The 22213-nt window shown below is 40.4% G+C and overlaps 1 protein-coding gene across 1 annotated transcript; it reads left to right on the forward strand.

Moving 5' to 3' along the window:
* The first annotated feature begins 2335 nt into the window (after nucleotides 1-2335).
* On the forward strand, nucleotides 2336-12559 carry zgc:92242 (uncharacterized protein LOC436899 homolog). The gene is made up of 6 exons (XM_040016076.1): nucleotides 2336-2562; nucleotides 4451-4930; nucleotides 7908-8025; nucleotides 8361-8466; nucleotides 8560-8788; nucleotides 9638-12559. Exons 2-6 carry the CDS (start codon nucleotides 4750-4752, stop codon nucleotides 9778-9780), a joined length of 777 nt encoding a protein of 258 aa, XP_039872010.1. The 5' UTR covers nucleotides 2336-2562; nucleotides 4451-4749; the 3' UTR covers nucleotides 9781-12559.
* Nucleotides 12560-22213: the final 9654 nt, after the last annotated feature.

Below are 22213 nucleotides of genomic sequence, written 5' to 3' on the forward strand. Positions count from 1 at the left end.
CTGCAGGTCGTCTTTCACTACATCCATGAATCTTCTCTGTGGTCTTTCCTGCCTGGCAGCTTCAACATCCTTTGTCCAGTATGTCTGCTATCCCTTCTCTGCATGTGTCAAAACCATTTCATCCTTGTGTTTCTAACTTTGATTTTTATATAATTTAAATGGACACAAAGATTTATATTAAAATATCCTTTTAATTACAATGTGCTTTTATTGTTTCTTTGGGTTATTTTTTTTTTGGGGGGGGGGGGGGGGTTGCATTATTTCAATATAGTGAGGTAATGCATCTCCCACATACTATATTTATGTTGTTCAAAACAGATCGATATACCTAATAAGGATAATCACACACTAAACATATATTTTGTAGTATGACTAAAAGCACACTCTCATTTATTCCCCCCCGCAGTCACATGATCCTTTCATTGACTTGACTTGTTATTTTGCATTGCTCCAGCAGAGGGAGCTGCTCATGCATCAACACCACTCAGCGTGGGCGCACGTGTATTACCCTCAGAGTGAATTCAAACCAATAACTGCGGGGCCTTCAGCCGCTGCTATTTGTGGCTAAAGTCCGTCATTTCCAAGAGAGACCTGGCAGCAAAAGTCAAGTGTTATTTGCCTAGAAAATGTAAAAGGTAAGAAGGTGACAGATAAAGGAAGGAGTCTAAGTTTTCCTTATTGGAAATCAGCTCCTAATAAAAAATAATTCCTGTTAATCTGACTGAGAGGTGTGGTCACTGATTAGAAGAAATGGCGTGAGCAAGATTTCAAGGAAAGGGAAAAAACAAGAGAGAGAGGGAGAGCGAGAAACACACCGAGAGGTAGACAAACAGGTGTCTGGTATCACTTTTGGTGGAGACTCAGCAGTATTGACTGATGGTAAAGTTTCACTTTACGCAATGGTAGCTGTTGTGGGGGTTTGGGGTCCAATCCACTGAGCTAAACAAAGCAAACCATTTCCTGCCTTATTCGTAAATAACAATACTGCGATTTTAGTGCAGATTTTTAAAATCCATTTTTCACAGTAACATGTCAGTTTTATTAAAGCCATTTTGTAACAGATGTGTTATAACAAATTTCAGCTGTTGTTCACACCAGGATTAAAACTGCAGGTGTGTTGTGCCATCTCATATACACACTTGGCCTGTTTTCCACTCCGCTCCTACCACTCCCGTCATCCGTGCTGAACAGATATTGCTGATTAGCCGACTTTACAACTTGATAACTCAGTTTGAATGAGTCAGACCTTCCAAATAAGTGGCTTTGCAAGTTTTGTTTAAATAAACCTTAACGTGGCAGTAACTGTGGTGAAACTAATGTAAAATACACCAAACAAGCATTTAAGTGGTTGTGCAGAAACTTGGGTAAAATTTGTATTAAAGGTTCAACAAATAAATGATAAACCATGTTAAATAAGTTGTGTTAAATAAACAATAAAGAAATAAACATTGATTTTGGAATAAATCTATGACAATATTATAACATTTTGCGTAAAAAAAAACTGTCATAAAAATGTAAATGTATTACTGACCCATTTAATAAAGGCCTGTTCTTAACGTACTTTACAGCAGTGTACGTAATCATCTCTCAAATCAAGGACCTTGTAAACAAAATCACAGGAGCAGCAATTCCCCCTTTTTTTTTTTTATCTCAGAAGCCTCATTGTGAGTCACATAACCCTGAAAATCACGCAACAGCCTCATCATTGATGCATCACTTATACACTGGAAGTTGTAAATAGCTTTGTTTGCTAATAGGAATGTGAATGACATTTGTGCTATCAAGCTGATCTTATGCCTCTGGGCAGAGTAAGAGCAAACACAATGACTACCTGTATAATAATGGTGTCAACAACCTGTTGACGGAAAACCCCTGTGGAAAAAAAAACCCCAGTTTCCTCTCTGTGCATGCGGTGTTGTGATTAATTGTTTCGTACAAAGCCAGCAGGACTTCCTTAAGGAAGAAGAGGGAGGAAAGTGGGGAGGTAAATGCAGCTATGCAGGCACTCTATGCAGGATGAGATTTAAACAGTACATGTAGGAAAGACAAAAAAAAAAGAAAAGAATCAGAGAGAATTGCCCTCTTTTCCCTTGATGGGTAAAATTCAGAGCCTGTCAGGGGAAATTAAACTCCTCATGTCCTTGAACACAACTAAATCTCATCAGCGGAGCAGATTAGAAATTTCAGGCTATGAAGTCATTAACGGCAGCAGGTACACTGCATGTGTAAATCTGCTTACTTTAATACTGTGACCCAGCTGCTGTTAGTTTACCTCTTTGTGTTATTGTAGTAATCTAAACAGGAGATAAGAGGTAGTGGAAAGAGGAGGAGGGGAGGAGGGGAGAAAAAAAGACGAATGCACTGATGTCAGTCCGTCCCACTTCTATTCAAGTACAAATGCCTGCATACCAGCACTGCTGACGACTGATCTGATCCCACACACACACACACAAAGGCGCTCTGTGACGGCCTGTCGCGTCACACGCTCATCATAGCGCTCACTCACACAGGCACTGAAAGTCAGACCGGAGCTGGGAGATGCTACGAGCTGGCAGCTGCTGAGTAAGTCCACTTTCCCTCCTCTGCACTCCTCTTTCATTCTCTGCCTGCTTTTCTTGCTTGATTGCCATTCTCCGGCCCGTCTAAGTTCATTTATCTCTCACACTCTGCCCCGCCGCTGTGAAATGGCCAGTGTTTTCTCACACTGAGAGACCTTTCAAACTTTTCTCTCAGTATGCCGTGCACATGCCTTTCTGCTTTTCTTTCTTTCTTCTCGGTGTATGTGTAGCGGCAGAGAGGCAAACCCCGGGCTTATTTGCATGCTGGCGCAGAGCCAGAGCCCAATGCTTTACCTTTACAGAAGAATAACAGAGCTGCGAGTGTGCTAATTTTGTCCCTTTCTGTGATATTATTTCTCTAAAGAGTCTGCACGGGCTGTTATTGTCTTTGAGAAATCTGGACGCACTCACGTCTCAGTCTGAATGCTTCTCTTGTCCCAAATTCACACAGTTGATTGTGGGAGCTGTGGTGCAGGTGTAACGCTGTTCATGAATAGAGAGCTGAAGCAATTTGCCACAGAGCTTTAATGTTTGCTATGAAGTCTTCGAGTCAGGTTGGGTTTATTTGCATTGCTCCCAATCACAATCTGAAAGGGCTTTAGCAGCCCCCATTCATTGTACAGAGGATAGTCATTCACATAGGCAAGAACATGGATCACAAAGACATCACAGCGAGGGAAAAAAACTACTGACAGATATTGAACGAAGGGACACTAGTTCTACAACTGACACCAAAACTAAGCTGCTCGGTTTAGTGAGATTTGGTGACCTGTGGGTAGCAGGGCCAGACCAAATTGACTGTTTTCTACTGTTTTGAGTTCCCAACCTAACAAAAATGTACAGGTGCAGAATATTCTGGTTTCAATGCTTCATTTAAGCTGAATTATTCCGCTCTTGTCCAGGATTTAGCAGAAGTGGGCAGATCAATCCAAATATCGATAGTAATGATGCTAACTCTGGTATTGGAAATGAATCAATACTTGCCTGATAGGATCGATACTTTGTTTCTGTCTTCTAAGTACAGTATGAAGCCCACTGAACTAATTATTGTGGACGGTATAAATCACAGTGATTTAGGGTCATTAAAATGTGTTCAGAATTTGCAAACCGCCCATGATTCATCTCATAAATCATGACACACTGGACACACTGCTCTAGCCTACATGAGCTGCTTTTGCAGGGTTTTTAGTATCAGTATGCGTGCTGATATCTGCACCTCTTGCCCTGTATCGGATCAGTACTAAAATTTGCACTACTGAGCACCACTAGGATTTAGAATCACTAAATGGGCCCCCCTGTGAAGCACATGTGGCCACACCTAACCTCAAATGAAACTTTTATCAGTGACCATAACACTGGATCGCTCTCAAGCGCTCATTGGTCAGCTGTTATCAGCCACACAAATCCTATTGGCTCTCACTCAGCAAAACATTAGCCCACATATTTTAAAAACTGCACAAGGTTGTTTTCTGGGATTTAGACTCTCAGGGCTTCCTGATTAATTTATAACTAACAGTGTTGACATGCATGTTGATAAGGTTCTGAAAAAACGAGACTGTGTGTGTGTGTGTGTGTGTGTGTGTGTAATATTCAACTCTTTATCCCTGGGTCTGTTACTCACAGATAGCATAGAGTCATTAGCACCCCACCCTGTCTATGTCTGTGTGTGTGAGTGTGTTGACATACTGAATCTGCCCCTATTTGCCCATCAGTGTTTGGAAGCACAGCAGCATTCTCGCTGCAACACTCACACACACACACACACATTACACTTGGCATTGTTACTTATTTGCTTAGGGCCTATTGTGTTCTGCCAGCCAGAGCTGCATTGAGTGAAAGGGAACAAAACAATAAAGTAGGTTTAATCTCTCTCTCTCACTCTCTCTTTAAAGCCCACAACAGAAGCATTTACTGCCCAGTTGATCCGGACACTCTACCCTGCACCTCCGCCTCCAGAAAGAGCCTGCACACTCCTGCTGCAGTCCAGAGAAACAGCACTTGACAAACAACACCAAACTGACCTCCAACTGCCAGGACTGTACCTGATCCCATATCCTTCAAAGAAAAGGGCAACCTGACTCTGAGCACAGCGGGAAAAGAAGCAATCACACCCCACTGCTGAAACACGACCCAGTGGACCGAGAGACAGAGGGGCTGACAGTCGTGTGTGGTGCCCGGGAAAAGAGGCAGGATGCTGGCTCAAATCCTTCAAGATATGTGGGTCGAACCTGAGGTTCTAGAGGCCCTCAGTGAGGAGCAGAAGAGGATCCTCTTCCTCAAGATGAGAGAGGAGCAGGTACGCCGCTGGAAAGAGCGCGAGGAGAAGGAGGAGAGGGAAAGAGGACACAACAGGAACACCAAGTCAAAGAAAGGTACAGCACTGGTTATTCTGTAGTGGGTAAACTTGTTCAGCTTACCATACAGGTCACACTTGTATAAATTCCAGTAAGGGAACAGCCTTAATCACTCATGAAACAACATTGTTTGGAAGAGGAAGGACCGAGGTTTCTGGTAAACCTGGCTCCCATTTTTACATAACATCATTAGACATGAGGTTAATACCGTCAGGTCTGACATCACCAGATTTCTTTACAGGAACAGCAGGTGTTACAACTCTTTCGACAGGTTAAGTAGGCGGAAATCGTTTAGGTAAATGAGAGAGAAAAGCTGCTGGTTCACTAAAGACTAAAGCTACCTGTAAAAATGTGTAATTGATTGAAAAATAAAAACCCAGAAAATGAAACGTTGTGGAAACATTATGGTTTATTTATAAGGCTAACTGAAATATGTTACGATACAGGACCTGTATTATTTCTAGTCTTGTTTACATTTGTCAGTACAGGGAGCATTCAAGGCTTTGTTTGCTATGCAAGTCAGCTATTTTCTTAAAGTAAAGGTTGTGTATTTTGGTTAGCCTATTTATTATACATTTGTATAACTTCTTGCTAATATAACTTCTTTTGTATGCCACAGAATACAAAAGCAAAAATTAAAATTAATAAAACAAAACTAAAATGAAACATTTTTAACGAATAAAAGCTAAGCTCAAAGCTAGCTTAAAGCAAAAACTGAATTGAAAACAAAATAAAAACTAGCTAGCTCTCAGCTAGCTGACAGGCCTGAATCTTGAAATTTATTTTACAATAAATTTATATGGATACATTTATTGTAAATGTGAATATTATATAGATAGTAATAGTAAGACTAGAAATAGGTGAAAGAGCTAGCTTAGCTTTTCCTCTCTTTTTTTGTAACTGTCCTTAACAATGTTTATCTTGCTAATTTAAGATGCACAAATATAAAGTGCAAATAAAGAAATACAATGAAAAAAATACATAAGTTGCAGTTTGACAAAGTTTCTGTTCCAGCTTTATCATGGTTGGCTAACAACAGCAGCAACAGTTAGCTTTTCTCACATTTTTTTGTCTGTATACTAAGCTAACCTAGCAAGCTGCTGGCACTAGCTTCATTTAGCTGTTTATTGTTATTTTCTTATAATAGTGCTGTAACTCATTACTTTGTCTTATACAATGAATATGTAGCTTGCAAAGAAGAAGAACTTTGACAACCCGCTCATCCCAAATTTAAAATTATTTTTTTATTAAGTTTTCATTTTAGATTGCTTTAAATATTTAATAAAGTCCTGGGCAGTATAATCATAACACGTTAAGAGAAAACACCATGTTTTTCCTGTAAATATCGTTCACTGCAAATCACTTCATACTCATCATGTTTAATTTAGTTTGTTGCTTGCTGCCAACTCCTTTGGGGGGCTCCGAAAATACAGTTTTTAGAAAATGGGGCACCAGAGTTCATTTACACCTAATTCGTGTGTACTTGAAAACTTCTAAATTCTCAGTACACGTGAGCAGTGAAGCACGAGTTTTGTACAAAACCTTCTCTGGTTACCAATCTGACTAATGTGTTCAGATTACGCCCAAAGAAATCCAGTTTGACCATCCCTGTTGTTCTCTCTTACTCATTTCATCCAGCCGTCTTCTAATTAAGGTGTTATTCTAACTCACTGAGACCCTGCCGCCTCAGCCGGTTCACCTGGACAATGGATGTGTGTGAGCATGTGTGGGTTTGATGGACAGATCTCTCACAGCCAGCTGAATCATTCTGTTGGCTGAAAGCTGAATAAGATTGAGGAGGTCCTGTGGTTCTGGGGCGTCACCATGCTTTAAAGCACATATTAAGTTCCCATCTTTGTCCACCCAATCTCTGCCATGTCACCTGAGAGGTGACGGAGTGTGTGCCGTTTGCACATTGCACTCCATACAATCCAGTCTGCCATCTTTCTGTCTTTGTTCACTGTTCTGTGGATGGGAAAAAACAAGCCTTTACACGTGGTGTGCAAACAGGTCTTTAAATACAAATGCATGATTAAACCTGCACCTGTGTGTGAAGATTTCTATTATGTGCTGCATTTCTGGTTAATTTGCGGGTGTGGTGGTAATAAAGACAGGCACCGCAGGTCTGTAAAGTCATGGCAGGTGATCGACACTCAGCGAGGTGACTATAAATGTGAATACTGAAGGTGTGTTTTTGTTTTTTTTCTGACATCACAGGTACTATTATGTGCTATGTCACTGCATGCGTAGCACACAAGCCAATTGTCTAAAAATAAGTAGCTGCCATTATTAGCTGGAAACCTGTAAATGTTCACTGGTCCCGCTGGGGGAATTTCAGCACAGACAATTTGAATTTTAAAGCCACGCCCCAATCTGTGACATCACGGCAGGTGTTTGGTCTTTATCAGGTACTCTACTGTCATGGAAAAACAATCAGCAGCCATCAGGATGGGGGTTTATTTTTGAATATAACGTCATAATGAGGCAATGGCTGAAAACAACCAGTTTCCAGGATGTGAACGCAACATTATAAAATTTATTGATTCATAACTGTGAGTGAATTCATGATTATTGTAACATTAGACCCTTAAATAAAGGTTTTAGTATTACAACATGTAAGGTATCTTAAAGTGAAACTTAAAGGGGGCATTTAAGTAAACTCTTACTGAAGGTGAGAAGGTAGTTTTGCTGTAGGAGACACTTAAATAATTCCAGGGGGAAAACGGACACAGAAAACACAAACTGGGTTAAAAATGTACTAAGGACAAATCAGCAACAAGCAAAGTGTTAGAGGGTAAGTCTGTTCCGGGAGTGAGGCTTCCAAACACCAACACTTATAGGACAGCACCACCTTCTGGCTGATAGCCACAATAACAGTTTGTTAGATGACTTCATTCTAAATGCTGCTGAGCATTTCTCTCCAAGTGTAATGAGGATATATTTTATGTTGTATGCTTCATATACATTTTGTTTTCCTCTTTTATTTTCTCTCCAGCTTCCAGTAAACACGTGAGGTGGCTCCTCGGGCGGGATGGTGACGTGAGCGTCAGTATAATCGGTGAAGTGGACGAACTGAGATCCTCCAGACTCCTCCAGAACCTCATGAACAACAGGTAGAAACACATAGTGTGTTTTTTCCCAAAAAAATATCTTTGACAAGTCGACTCAAAGAAATCCAAAGATGATAAGCTCTTATCTTATCACAGTAAAGAACAATAACCTATTTTCAATAGATCTGAATTAATGTTGCTCTGCATCATGTTTTTAACTTAGCACATAACATATAGATTCTTGTTTGCGTAGATCAACAGTGAACTAAATACTTTCAGTCAGCCGGACAGTTCCTTGCACCAACTTGATTATAGAAGTTATTAGTGACATGGCTGACTGGTGGATTCATTTAAAGGCTGTTATCGGAGGGACTAAAACGGATGTCTTTGTCTTTCAGATTCCAGTCTGATAACATGAATGCCATCCAGAGAGTGGACTTGCTTCCAGGAAGCGAGGACCAGCAGCTTAACCTTAAAGAAGACATCCAGCTACCCGTCACACATGTAAGTTCCCATGTTTGAAATGTGTTTGAAAGTGCGACGACCTGCGTGTGTGTTAGAGTTTATAACATCAAGTCGTTTCGGTCTTATGCGCAGGATGACACGGCTTCACCGAATGACCAGTCATCCGAGGAAGACATGGACTCGTGCAGCGCTGATGACGACCCGAAGGACACGGCCGAGGACAGCGACAGCGAATCAGGCAGCGGCTCGGACAACCTCAGCGACTGGACTCCGCTCTACAAGCCCCATTTTAGTAGTCATGGCAACCAGCCGCTCAGAGCCCCGCTGGCGGACACGGAGAAGACCGGCCCCCAGGACAGAGGTGAGAAGGGAGGAGAGGATAGAGGAGGGATCTATGTATGCTAGTGTTAAAAGTGTACGATAATCACCAACTCTAACTGCTTATAAGTTCAGGTTAATCGATATAAAGTGGGTCTGAATACAAAATTGTAGCTATTTATTAGAACAGCTCATAGAAACAATAAACTCAAAGAATCAATCGGCACAGATGGCTCATGGTCAAAAGTGTACAAAAGTACAGGAGCAGTACAGACGCGCACTATTTTACTGTGAGCTATGAAAAACTGAACTATCAGGGATCATTATGCAGGCCTGTTCAGTGTTACAGTACATATTGATTACTGCATGACTCACATTTATTAAGCTGATTATTGTTTTAAAGGAACAGTTCATGTGAACATAACACAACTGTGCTGGATAGCTTGTGTGTGGGTTGCCAGGTTTTGTTGATGTGTAGTAATCACATGTCCAAAACTTTTTTATTATCATACATCGTCACGACCGTCAGGCCCAGACAGTGCTTGCCTGTGAGCAGCTTCATGTAGGAACTATTTTCTTTCAACTGTCTACACCCACCATCAGCTAGCAACATTATGGGCACCATTAATATTTTCAACCTGTGATGCTGTGTGAACCTCTCCTCACAGCGGGGTGTAGTTCAGTGGAAAGGAATGATATCTGTCACGCTATCTGGCACGTGCCATTTTGCTCTACTGTAGTTAAGAGAATGACAAACATCTCTAAAACTAGCAACTCACAGCATAACGTGTCTGTTTGATATTTACGTATTAGCTCATCCTTGGGAAAGAGGTGCCACCTCAGCTGTATCCCAGAACATGTCATTGATTGCATCCTGTGCTTCTTTTCTTAGAAACCGCGTGCTACAAAGAGAAGCCAGAGGGCAGAGGTCGCGTGGAGCAGCTCAGGAAGAAATTCACAGATAATCATCACAACACATCAACTGCCTCCAAGAAACCACCCATACCAGCCAAACCTGCTCATCTGCAGAAGTGAAGCGCACCACCGACCCATTAAGACTCCACGTGTATCTCTGCTACACATGACCCCGAAGAGCCTACTCTATTGAGTGTAATGAGCCCTCCGCAGAAATAAGCACTCTGTTGTACAGCAGCAGCTCAGGCTGAGGCTGCACGTACTGAAAGAAAAGGATTCTGACTTGAACCCGAGCAGTGAACAAAAGTCCACTTTATTAGACCTTATTTCAAGGTCTGAGCTACAGAAAGAGAAACATCTGGGGGTGAAGTGAGAGAAAGACTTGAAAGCTTTTGGACTGAAGTCAACCTGAATGATAAAACTAAGCAGCTTTGATGTTGAGTTGAAATTCGAGCACAGATACGCTCACACGGCGTCTGTGATTGACAGGTCGACACAGAGCGTGGTGTCCAGAGAGACGCACGTGAACACAGACTATTGACTGCAGGTGAAAAACACTGTGGTTTTATTACTGACATGTCATAAGCAGGAAAAACTGATAAATCATCGGCATTTTTTTCTTTACTGATCCAAAGGTGGGAGCTATGTTAAATGTAGTCCATGTACCGTATTACTATAATGTTTTTAACTGTGTTGATTGCTTGTTGGCAAAATTCTCCTTCAGCGTTTTAGCTGGCGTAAGAGTTTTGGGTTTAAAAGAAAACAACCAAATTCATGTAAAATTATTAACAGGGTCAGTATACTCAGTGTACTTTCTACTGTCCCTGACATTCACTGACAGACACGGACCTGCTCAGGAGGCCTTTCAGGTTTGGTGTCTTGCTCAAGAACAATTTATCCAGATGTATATGATAATATTTGGAATATGTGGCAGCCTACAGTGCCTTTTTTTCTGTCAGAGCAAATGTTACCAATGGAGTAATGGCCACTCCAGCACACTCGACTTGAAAAGAAACTGTACCTATCAGATTCAAAGGGACTAAACTGTGGCTCTTTTTGACAAAGCTGCAAGCTCTAGCATGCAGCATCAGGTCTCTGAGTTGATCTACCAATCCTGTGTCAGGAGTATAATGAAAGTGAACGATATTTGATAGAAACACTTGGCTTCATTACATGGTGAATTCTGTCTTTTCTATTTTTTTTCTCTGAAGTTGACCATAAGACTTTTAGTAAACTTAGGTACTTTAAGTCAGCGGTCCCCAACACCCAGGCCACATGGCTCCAGTCTGCGGCTCGCTTGGTTCTGGGCCGTGAGATATGAGACTCGGGTGTGAAACTCATGATTTTCAGGCTTTCTGTCGGTTTTTATTGTTATTTTTTTATCGGTTTTATCGTTAACTCTCCTGGGTCTTTTCGCATGTGTTATGAATAAATCTTCTTTTTTTTGTCCAATACTGGTTTTATGTTGTTGTATTTATCCACAACACCTTAAAGGCCGGTCCATGAAAATGTTGCCGGACATAAACCAGTCCGCGGTGCAAAAAAGGTATTGTATTAGTGATGATACAATGACCAAAGTAGTTGAAAGTTAACTTCAATAACACTTAAATCTAAGCATTTAAATTTCTCTTTGCCAGGTATACTATACTTTTTCATTGTGTATCTGTAGTTGGCTAATCTGAAACGACGTCAGGTTCTGTTAGAAATGCACATATGCTCTCAGGAATTGACCCGTAGCATGTTACAGATAAACATAATACTGGAATTCAGTCAAAAACATGCTGAACAATAGTGCACACGTTGAATATATAGTGTACAATAAGTGATTTCACTTACAGCATTATGATGAGGAAAGCTAATATCTAAACATTAGCGTCATTGACATAAGCAAGTTAGAATGCTAATGTTAGCATCCAGCTCAGAGCACTGCTCCTCACAGACTTTAGTAGGGCAAAAAAAATTAGATGAATTTAGCCAAAAACTAAAACTTGTGATATTTTATTTACCTTTTATTTGGTTATTGGCAAAAAATAACAATAAAAATAGCAAAAAACAACCCACTAAACAAACATTAGCTTGTTTTTTTTTTTGAGGGAGCGTTTAGCCACATTTGACATCTGTTGACCTGACCAACTTTTTGTGGTTAAAATAAAACAAATCCATGTCTTCATGACTTCAACATGGCCACATGCTCAGGATCGCTGACAGCTGTGGAAGCCACATAAGTGCACTTTTTTTTTATAAAATTTTAAATTTGTATTGGCTATTTGGACCCAAAGATGTTAACATTTCTATACTTAGCATCAGATGAGGTTAGTCAAGAGGGCATAATCAGGTGATGGACTTGGCAGGGGGGAATCCACATTTTAGCGCTAAAACACTGCTATGTTTAAGCTCACAGAACTGCACGGTCATCAAATTAGAGGGACTGTGTGTAAAAATAACTTATGTTTCTATGTTGGTCAGGCAAATTGGATGTGAACACCCTCCACTGCTTTGACTCAGCACTTTAACCTCATGGCCATTGCTTCATTTCTTTTCCACTGCGCTGGAGTACATATCTAAAACAGTGAAAAGCATCTCCCTGGACAAATATTTATAGGCTCTACTGCAGCCTTACGGGACATTAGGAGGAAGAAGCCAGAGAAAAGAACAAAATCACACCCGTGGCAGAGACAGCAGTACTTTATTTTTAAGGTTTGCACTGTTTGAGCTGTAGTTACTACCTAACCATTTAGTCACATGTTCCTTTTACTTGGTCACTAATTAATTCCTAAAAGTCTTCACCAGCTGACACTTTGTTTTTTACCTTCTGTTTGCATTTGTACTGTATATGTCCTACATGGGTTTAATACTTGTTGTGTAAAAGAACAAACTAAAAGAGTTTTCTTGCTTCTAACAAAGTTGTGTCTGTTCACAGTGTTGGTGTGTGTGTTTGTGTGTGTAGGGGTAGGTGGGACAGCTGCAGATGACACAGAGAAGCTGTAGATAGTGGTCACTTACACAATGATTATCTATTCATTGGGCTCTATCAGAAAACAGCCCATCAGAGATCAAACGGAGAGAACAGAAAGCTGATTAGCATGTGGTTCAGACTGAGACGGAGGGCGAGACGCTAGGGGAGACAGAGAAAATGAGAGTCTGGTCACGGGAAGCACAACGTCACAGTCAACTCAGTAAACCTTCTCGCATTCCTTCACCACTTCCACACCCTCACCCTCTGTGTGTGTGTGTGTGTCTGAGTGAAGAGCGTGTGAGCGTCTGTCCGGCCATTTATCTTGAACCATGTGACTCTACACGAGCAGTCATGCACACAGCGTGAAAAGCGCCGCTATATATAGTAGGACAGTGTTGGGTGTCCCAGTAAAGCATTGTGGGAGCCTGTTCACCTTTGTTCCTTGAGAAAGCTCTTCTTGGAATGTTTGTATACACTGGTGTGCTGCGTATAGAGAGTGCTGCTGCTCCTAATTATTTTCTATCCACCTCGAAAGGTGAAATTAGGACACATGCAGCATGTCATGTGTCGACCGTGTGACAGTAAACAACATATATTATCTGGCTGTCTTTTGGAAAAGCTATCTCCTAATCGTTTCTGTGAATCAGGTCATTGTGGGGAAAGACAATAAAAAAGAATCTGTGACAGACAACACCTTAGGCTTTTCCACAAGAATGCAATGTTAGTCTCATTTATAGCCTGAAGATAATTGTTAACGTGTAACAATTCTGGTTATTTGACTAGTTCTAAGTTTCATGAATTAAGGCTTTTTATTCAGTTTGCTAACTTTGAAGAATTCGCACTGCAAAATAACAGTAAAACTAAGTAAGCTAAGTTACACAGCGTAAAAAACTTTTCATTTAACCATAAGCCCTAACTTATAGCCACGTCTTTTAGACATGATGTGTTTGTAACAAGGCTTCTCTGGTAAAAAGCTAGTCTGTCATGTAACCCCATGTTGTTGTTGGTCCTGCATCATCATTGTCATGTTGGTCCAGGATCAACAATGCTACTGACCAATTGGATTGCTGTGATGTCATTGCTTGGGAATGTGGAGCGAAAAAAACTTTTGTTTGTATAAATCTTTCTTTTATTCTTTATTAATTTATGCAACATAATAAATGTTTTAGCAATTTAGATTTGCTGTTAGCCTAATTTAGATTACTCGTGCTAGTTTGGTTGTGATAGTTTTTTATAGTATTTGCTAACTTCTTGGCTAATGCTAAGTGAATACTCTGACAACATGATTGGTCAGTTGCGATGTTGATCCTGCACCAACACTGTTATGATGATGTAGCAGGAACTCTAACGTGTGGATATCAGATTGTGCTTCTCATGTAATTATTTGAAACTATACAAATGTTGAAAACTACATCCATTAAATTTGTTATCTGTGTATCCGACTTAGGATATGTGGGTGGGGCTGGAATTTAAAGCTGCCACTGGGCAAAAGGTAGGATACACCTGAAATGTGTAAGATTAAACATTTTTAAATCCAATAAATATTTTTAGTGTTTTTTGCCACCGTTGTTGGAAACTGGAATTGCTTAGTTTTAATATTACTCTTATTACTGTTTCTGGGTCACAAAATAAACTTTTAAGGTGTTTTCAGGCAAGAATGTAGCTGTGTTAACTTCAAATATCTGCTCGGTTTATCAAGACATCACATATTTGCAAAAGTGCTCTGACGTTTTCGGAGATGTCCGTCTCGCTAGAGCCGGCGAGAACAGCAAACTCCCGGCACATCGTTTTCAAACACCCCCCCCCCCCCCCCCCCGCAGTCTTTCACTACTCAGATTAAACATAATATATAAATCACTTAGATAACTTAAAAATGTTATTGTTTGACTTTTTATTGTTTTAATTGTTCATGAGTAAATCAATTTGGCTGAGATTACAGATGAATAAGTATCAAACGCCACGTAGACCGTGAAGGCCGGGTCCTCGAGAGGATGCAGCCTATGAATTTGGACACAGCTTGTACTCTAACTAGAGGACTTACAAAAATGGAAGTCAACGGGAAACACCTTTTTGACTCTGTAAACACTTTGTAAACCTTGGTCATACCGTGTTTCAAAATAGAGGATTAACCGACACATTGCTGGCCAATGATCAAGTGGGTTCACAGTTAGACCCATACCCATTTGTCACATTTGGATTTTTTACACCAAAATGGCAACGGCAGAAACATTCGGTCTCAAGGCTTTAAAACAGTTCTTCAGAACCCAGAGGGTGACAGCACGGTCACTACGTCTCTTCTTTATACTTTCTATGGGTCCAACACTTTGATCCAGACTAAAACAACTGTTGGATAGGTTATACTCATGTGATCCTCTGAGTCCCCTGAGTTTTTTTGTTTAGTTTTAAAGGCTACGTCCGCATGTGCACAATTATTTACGTAAATAACAATTTATTTGGGTCTTTCGTACACATGTAAGCGGCGTTTGGATCACTGAAAACTGAGTTTCTGAAAGACTCCTGGCAGGGTGAATATTTTAAAACATGTAAATGCATTAAACTTCATTACTGCATTTACATATGGACAAGGAAAACGTAAATTTTAAAACCGAAGGTATGTGGTTTGATTTCCTTTTTTGACACTAGACTGCTCTGTTACTGTTTCTGTGCTTTTGATTGAGCAGCATGTCTTCGCGAGGTTACATTGCCACCTGCTTTGGCTGTTCTTGACAGCACTTGAGTTTGTTTTTAGCATTTTGATCTGGACAGAGATATTTTTCAAAACGACCTTGGAAAAATCCCCATTTTAAAAAATACCTGATTACATTTGGAGGTAGCCATAGCATCTTCATGCTGTGAAGTTTCACTGGGTGCTAGCAAGACAGTATCCGCTCCCTAAGTCTAATGTTATCATCCGTTTCTGCGTCAGAACTCTTCCTCGGTTAAAATCAATCAAACACTGAGAAACGGTCCAAATAAATCACCAATAAAATGATCATCATGACTGTTTCTCTCAGATGTTAAAGTTTAACATCCAGGCCTCTGTGAAAGATGTTTAACAAAGCTAGAGGAAAGCAGGACGTTAGCTCGCTAGTTTTCATTTGAAGGTGATATAACTGAAGGATCGGGACCGAAGGACTAAGATGTACTTTTCTGCTATTGCTTTGCACAAAAAGACGGAAAACTAAAGCCCAGCTATGTTTGTAGAGTTAGTGAAGCTGGGCTAACTGGGCTAACTGCTATATATCGGTGTGGTGATGGTCAGAGATGGGCGCGTTACTGTAATCCGATTACTTTTTTCAAGTAACGAGTAAAGTAAGGGATTAATATTGCAAAAACGGGAGTCACGTGGGACCGCCGAGGAAGATGGCCGCACACTAGAGGCGCTCCTAAAGCCTGTTGATTAATGTTCTGAATCTGGAAACATATACTCCAACTGTAGTCATAAATTGGACACCCCTTGTCGACTTTGAAGTTTTTCAAGAATTACCGTCTTTGGAAAATGGCAGGTAATAACAAAGCAAACTTTTTTAAGGGAGCTACCACGAGGAAGAAGCAAGCTAGCATTAGCCTCACTCCGGAGCCGCCCGAAAATACACCTGCATCTGAATCCGCCTCTCCAGCAGTAGTTGAGGAAGGTATGGGGAGCGAGAGCAAAAAGGACATTTTTGAGGAAATTAAGAAAATGAATGCTACTCTTCAGGTCGTAGCAAAAGATGTCACCACTTTTAAAGAAGCCACTAAAGAACTAAAAGATTCGGTGGAAGATATAAAAGTGAGGTTAGGAGAGGCGGAACAACATATCTCAGACATGGAAGATGCCAGCGTGCTTACCGAGGCAAAAGTGGACAAATTCCAGAAAAGGATGGAGGCGTTGTGGTCACGAGTGGAGGACCTTGAAAACTGTAGTAGGAGAAACAATGTACGGATTATTGGACTTAAAGAAGGTGTGGAGACACCCGGGAACGTGGACAAATATGTGACCGAGATTCTGGCCAAAGCACTTGAGCTTTCTGGAAGTGAATTTGAAATTGAACGTGCGCATCGTTCCCCTGTACCAATGCCGGAATCTAAGGAGCCTCCCAGGGTGATACATGTCCGCTTTCTACGTTCATCTGCTAGGGAGAAAGTACTACGGGTGGCCAGAGAAGCGTGGAGTCGATTGGCAAGGCGCCAAGCTTTCCTTCTTTGAAGATGTTACAAGGGAGCTGGGGGAGAAGAGGAAGGCATTCAACCCGGTGAAGAAGCGTCCCCGAGAGCTACAAGTGAAGCATAGGCTGGTGTATCCTGCAACGCTCATTTTTACGTGGAACGGACAAAAGAAAGCATTCAAAGACGGAAAGGAGGCCGAGAAATTCCTGCAGGAGTCGACTTAGAGGAGTGCGGGACATGATGTAACAGATCGGAGAAGTGTATGTGAGTTTTAAAATAAGGTAACAAATAAACAATGGGCACAACGGGGCTGCGGCGGCTGTGCTGCTGTCGGATGATTAGCGTGTCTCACGGACCAAGGACAGTTTAGTATCTCAAGCTAAAGTTAGTTAGGCTTGGGTAGGAGGGGAGGGAGGGGGCGCTTAGCAACGTTGTTTTGGGTTGCTATGCAAAGAAGGGTGTTCGTTTTGTTCAGGTTTGTTTTTGTTTTTTTTAAAGACAGCTAGTTTGATAGGACCAGATGGGTTTTGTAATATTGAGTGCCTATGTATATATTTGTGTTGTGTTGTAAAGCGCACAAGGTGTGCCTTACCCCATTTCTATCCGGTTGTTCAGTGATGACGCGACGAATCCTACTTCCGGGCCTAAAGTAGTCTGCGTTTAATATGGCTTTTGTGTTGTTAACATGTTTAATGTTATGTATTTTCTTCTATTTGATCTCAAAAAGCTCCTAAAACAGTCAGTGATCACTGTTGACCTCCCTTGGCTTTTATTACCGCTAATCATTTATTTAAGCTCAGTTTTTAAAACCTTAGGATGTAACTACAGCCCAGCCCATGCAGCAGTATATGAATGACTAACCTCGTATTATGGATGGATTATCTCAGTTGTTCTCCTGGCTGAAGTTTGATCCTTTTACAGCATCCTGCCATGCGATTACATTTGTTCCTGACCACCGAGAACACTCACGTTAACTTTTATCGAGTGGAAAAAAAGTTAGCTTGTTTATATTATGCTAACATAGCTGTGTCGCTAGCGGTCATGTAGCACATCATTATATACCAGCTAGCCCAACTTCAGTAACCCTACAAACGTCACTGCTTTTTAGTTTTCTGTCTTCATTTATGCTGGAAGTGATAACAGAGCTGTACGTTTTAATTTGTTTCCAAAACCCCGCAGTCAGGACATGCTATATTGTATTTAGATAGAAGCTAGCGAGCTAACTCCCTGCTAACTTCTAACTCCGTTAAATGTCATAAATTCCGTTTTCATGGATGCCTGGATGTTAAACTCAATTGTTACACCTGGTAGCGCAGAACGCTGATCATTTTATTAAAGATGAAAGACAGACAGTTTTTCAACTCTCAGTAATGCCATAGTGATCGTTTGATATATGGACCTGCAGCGGAGTTTAGGTCCAGACACGGCTAGTGACGTCAGACTGAACAACCGGATTAGAAAGCGATGAACAGGTATACTAAAATAATATCGTGGAACATAAACGGATGTGGGGACCCAATTAAGAGGAAGAAGGTTCTAACATACTTAAAAACTAAAAATACAGATATAGCGTTTATTCAGGAATCCCACATTGCTGGGGAAGAAGAGGCAAAAAAGTTTAAACAAGACTGGGTGGGCTCTGTTTTTCATAGTTCATATTCAAGTAAACAAAATGGTGTTTTGATCCTTGTTAATAAAAAATTAAGCTTCGTGTTGCTGAAAAAATATAATGATAAAGAAGGGCGCATTATATGCTTGGAAGCCTTAATTAATGGGGTTCGAACAGTTTTGTGTAATATTTATGCACCTAATAAAGAAGAGCCAGATTTTTTTTCACAAAATTAACAAGATAATAGGGGATCATGAGGGGCAGGTAATATTGGCCGGGGATTTCAACCAGGTGATGGATGGGATAATTGATAAGAGCAAACCTAGGGGTAGGTCTACACCCAGGGACAGAGAGACTGTTCATTTACTGACAGAGGATCTTTGCCTAGCAGACATTTGGAGGTTAGTTAATCCCAGTTCAAGGGAATATACATTTTACTCCAATTGTCATAAAACATATTCGAGGATAGATTTCGTCTTAATATCAAAGTCTTTGGTCGATTCAGTTGTCGATTGTGAGATTGGTGCCATTGCCATTAGTGATCATGCCACAGTAGAGTTGCAAATTGATTTAAACACAGATAGAACAAAGAGGGGTTGCTGGAGGCTTAACGCGATGTTGTTGCAGAACAAAAGTTTTAGTGAGGAGTTAACAAATGATCTTAAAATTTTCTTCGAAATCAATATGGGTTCCACAGATAAAGTAGCCACAGTTTGGGAAGCATCTAAAGCATATATAAGAGGAAAGATAATTGCATATGCAACAAAAGTTAAGAAAAGTGATTTAGAACGGGAAAAAACCTTAGATAAAGAAATACGAGAATTGGAGAAGGATTTAGCGAGACAATACTCAAATTATAAATACCAGACTATATGTAAATTAAAATACCAGCTGAATGACATTTATAACAAAAAGGCAGAATATGCCTTATTTAGGCTTAAAACAAAATTTTATGAAGGTGGCGAAAAGAATGGAATACTATTGGCAAGGCAACTGAAGCAACAAGATAATTTAAATAATATATCTATGATTAAGAAAGACGGCCAAGTGGTAACCTCATCAAAAGAAATAAATTAAATTATCCAATCGTTTTATCAAGATTTGTATACCTCTGCTGGTGCACTTAATGAGGGGGAGGTGAAGACATTTTTTTCAGGTCTACAATTACCTACTCTTTCTAAGGAACAGAAAACAAGACTGGATGCGCCTATAACTCAAGAAGAGGTCAGAGCTGCGATCTCATCAATGAAAAATGGGAAATCGCCAGGCTTGGATGGCTTCCCGATTGAGTATTATAAGAAATATATTGATATTTTAGCTCCAGTCTTGCATAAAGTTTACCTTGAGGCATTAGAAATAGGTTCCTTACCGAGTACATTTAATGAGGCACTAATCTCCCTTATTCCTAAAAAGGATAGGGATCTATCGGACCCATCAAATTACCGGCCAGTAAGCCTTTTAGGCGTCGATTACAAAATTTTGACAAAGGTTTTGGCCTTCCGCTTGGATCAAATATTACCAGATATCATCAATGGTGATCAGGTTGGTTTTATTAAGAATAGGTCTTCAGGTGATAACATTAGAAGACTTCTTCATCTCATGCACAAAAGCAAATCTAGTCTAGCCCCGGTTGCGGCCTTCTCGCTGGATGCTGAGAAGGCTTTTGATCGGGTAGAATGGGGCTTCCTTATGACAACCCTTGCAAGGTTCGGGTTTGGGCCTGGATTTTGTAATTGGGTCAAAACTGTATATGCAAGTCCAAGGGCAGCAGTTTTGACAAATGGATTGGTGTCAGAGTTTTTCCATCTTACCCCGGCAGGGGTGCTCTTTGTCCCCGCTGCTTTTCACAATATTTCTGTAACCACTGGCCTTGGCTATTCGAACTAACAGGGATGTCAGAGGTGTTCATGCAGGGGGTATGGAGCACAAGTTATTTCTATATGCTGATGACATCTTAGCAGTATTAACAGATCCCATGCAGTCTCTACCAGCGCTACTCACATGTGTTGAGTCATTTTCAAAGTTGTCAGGTTATAAGATAAACTGGTACAAATCGGAAGGCATGCCACTATCAGCATCATGTCATTCTAGATGCATTACTCCATTCAATTTTAAGTATTTACCTTCAGGTATGAAGTATTTAGGAATATTATTAAAACCCAAACTGGAGTATATTTTGCTTTCAAATATGGAACCTCTCCTCCTAAAGATAAAAACAAATCTGGATAAATGGGGTAAATTGAATCTTACACTATGGGGTAAAATTAATGTGATTAAAATGATGGTGGCCAGACAGTTCAATTATCTTTCCATGATGTTACCTGTAAGAATTCCTTTACACATATTTAGTCAATTTGAGAAGTTAATTAAAGATTTTTTGTGGAATAACAAGAAGCCAAGAGTGAATATAAAGAAAACGTGGGCCTCTAAAGACATTGGGGGAATGGCCCTCCCAAATGTGAAGTTGTATAATTTAGCTTTTGAAATGTCAAGACTGGCCAAGCACTGGACAGGTTCGGACTCTGAGCTGAGCTGGATGAAGATCGAACAGGAACTAGTGAGCCCTTTTACACCCTTGGATGTTCTTTCACAGGGCTCAACAATTAATGGACGAGACTTTCATAATAACCCAGTGCTCGGGTATTCTAAAGCTGTCTGGGTAGAGGTGCACAAGATGTGTGGAGCATCTCATTTAAGACAACCTTATACCTTGCTATGGAACAACACTGCTGTACAGACTGGGCGAAAAACAGTGTTCTGGAAGGAATGGCTTGTCAAAGGCATACACAGGATAAGTGATCTTTACTCAGGGGGAGTGTTTATGTCATTTGCTGAAATAACCCCAAAATATGGTTTGATAAGAGAAAATAATTTTTGGAAATATTTACAAATAAGGGATTGTATTACCAAAGGAAAATTTACTCAAAGCTCAAATATGGTGGTGGAGTTTTTAGAATTGTCCAGTACAGCACATAGAGCAGCTGTTTTCTACAAACTGTTTAACAATCCCAAAAAAGAGATATGTGAAAACATGAGGATTATATGGCAGAGAGATTTGAGTTGTGCAATTTCTAAAGAAGACTGGTGTAGAATTTTGTCATTCTCTGATAAATATATGAGAGAGGCCAGGGGTAAATTTACTCAGTACAAATTAATACACAGATGGTACTTAACTCCGTCCAAACTTTATAGAATGGGAATCAGTCCCAGTAATATATGCTGGAAATGTAGTTCAGATCCAGGGACATTTTTGCATGCTATTTGGAAATGTGGGAAAGTTTATCCCTTTTGGCAAAAAGTATTGGACAAAATAGGAAGGTGGATTGGTTTGATGATACCCCTGTCACCAAGACTGTGCTTATTAGGGGATCGGTCGGTGTTACCTGGAGTTTCAAAATATGACTTTGTGGTTATAAAGGTGGGGGTGATTGCAGCGGCTCGAGTTATTCTCAGTGTATGGAAGGAACCATCTCCTCCAGAATATAATAGGTGGAAAGAAAATATGCTGAAAATGATGTTGTATGAAAAATTCTTGGCTAGGATTAATGATGATAGGGAGGGTTTTGACAAATCATGGGGACGTGTTTTTGGCTGAGATGGTTGGAATTTATTTGGTCAGGGCAATTATCTTTAGTTAAATTTTATGCTTGCTGCATTGTATGTTTGTGTAGGCACTCAGTAATGGAATAACTTAAGAATTTGATTTTATTGTCCTTTTTTTTGTGGGTGTACCGATAGTTAGTAAGTATTGAAAATAGACCCAAAATACAAAGGTGAATTAACCATGGGATTGGAAGCTGTCTTTTCTTTTCTTTTTTTGTTTCTTTTCTGTTGTTGTT

The sequence above is a fragment of the Simochromis diagramma genome, unplaced genomic scaffold, assembly GCF_900408965.1.
Source record: "Simochromis diagramma unplaced genomic scaffold, fSimDia1.1 OVJJ01000685.1, whole genome shotgun sequence".
In the NCBI taxonomy this organism is placed as follows: domain Eukaryota; kingdom Metazoa; phylum Chordata; class Actinopteri; order Cichliformes; family Cichlidae; genus Simochromis; species Simochromis diagramma.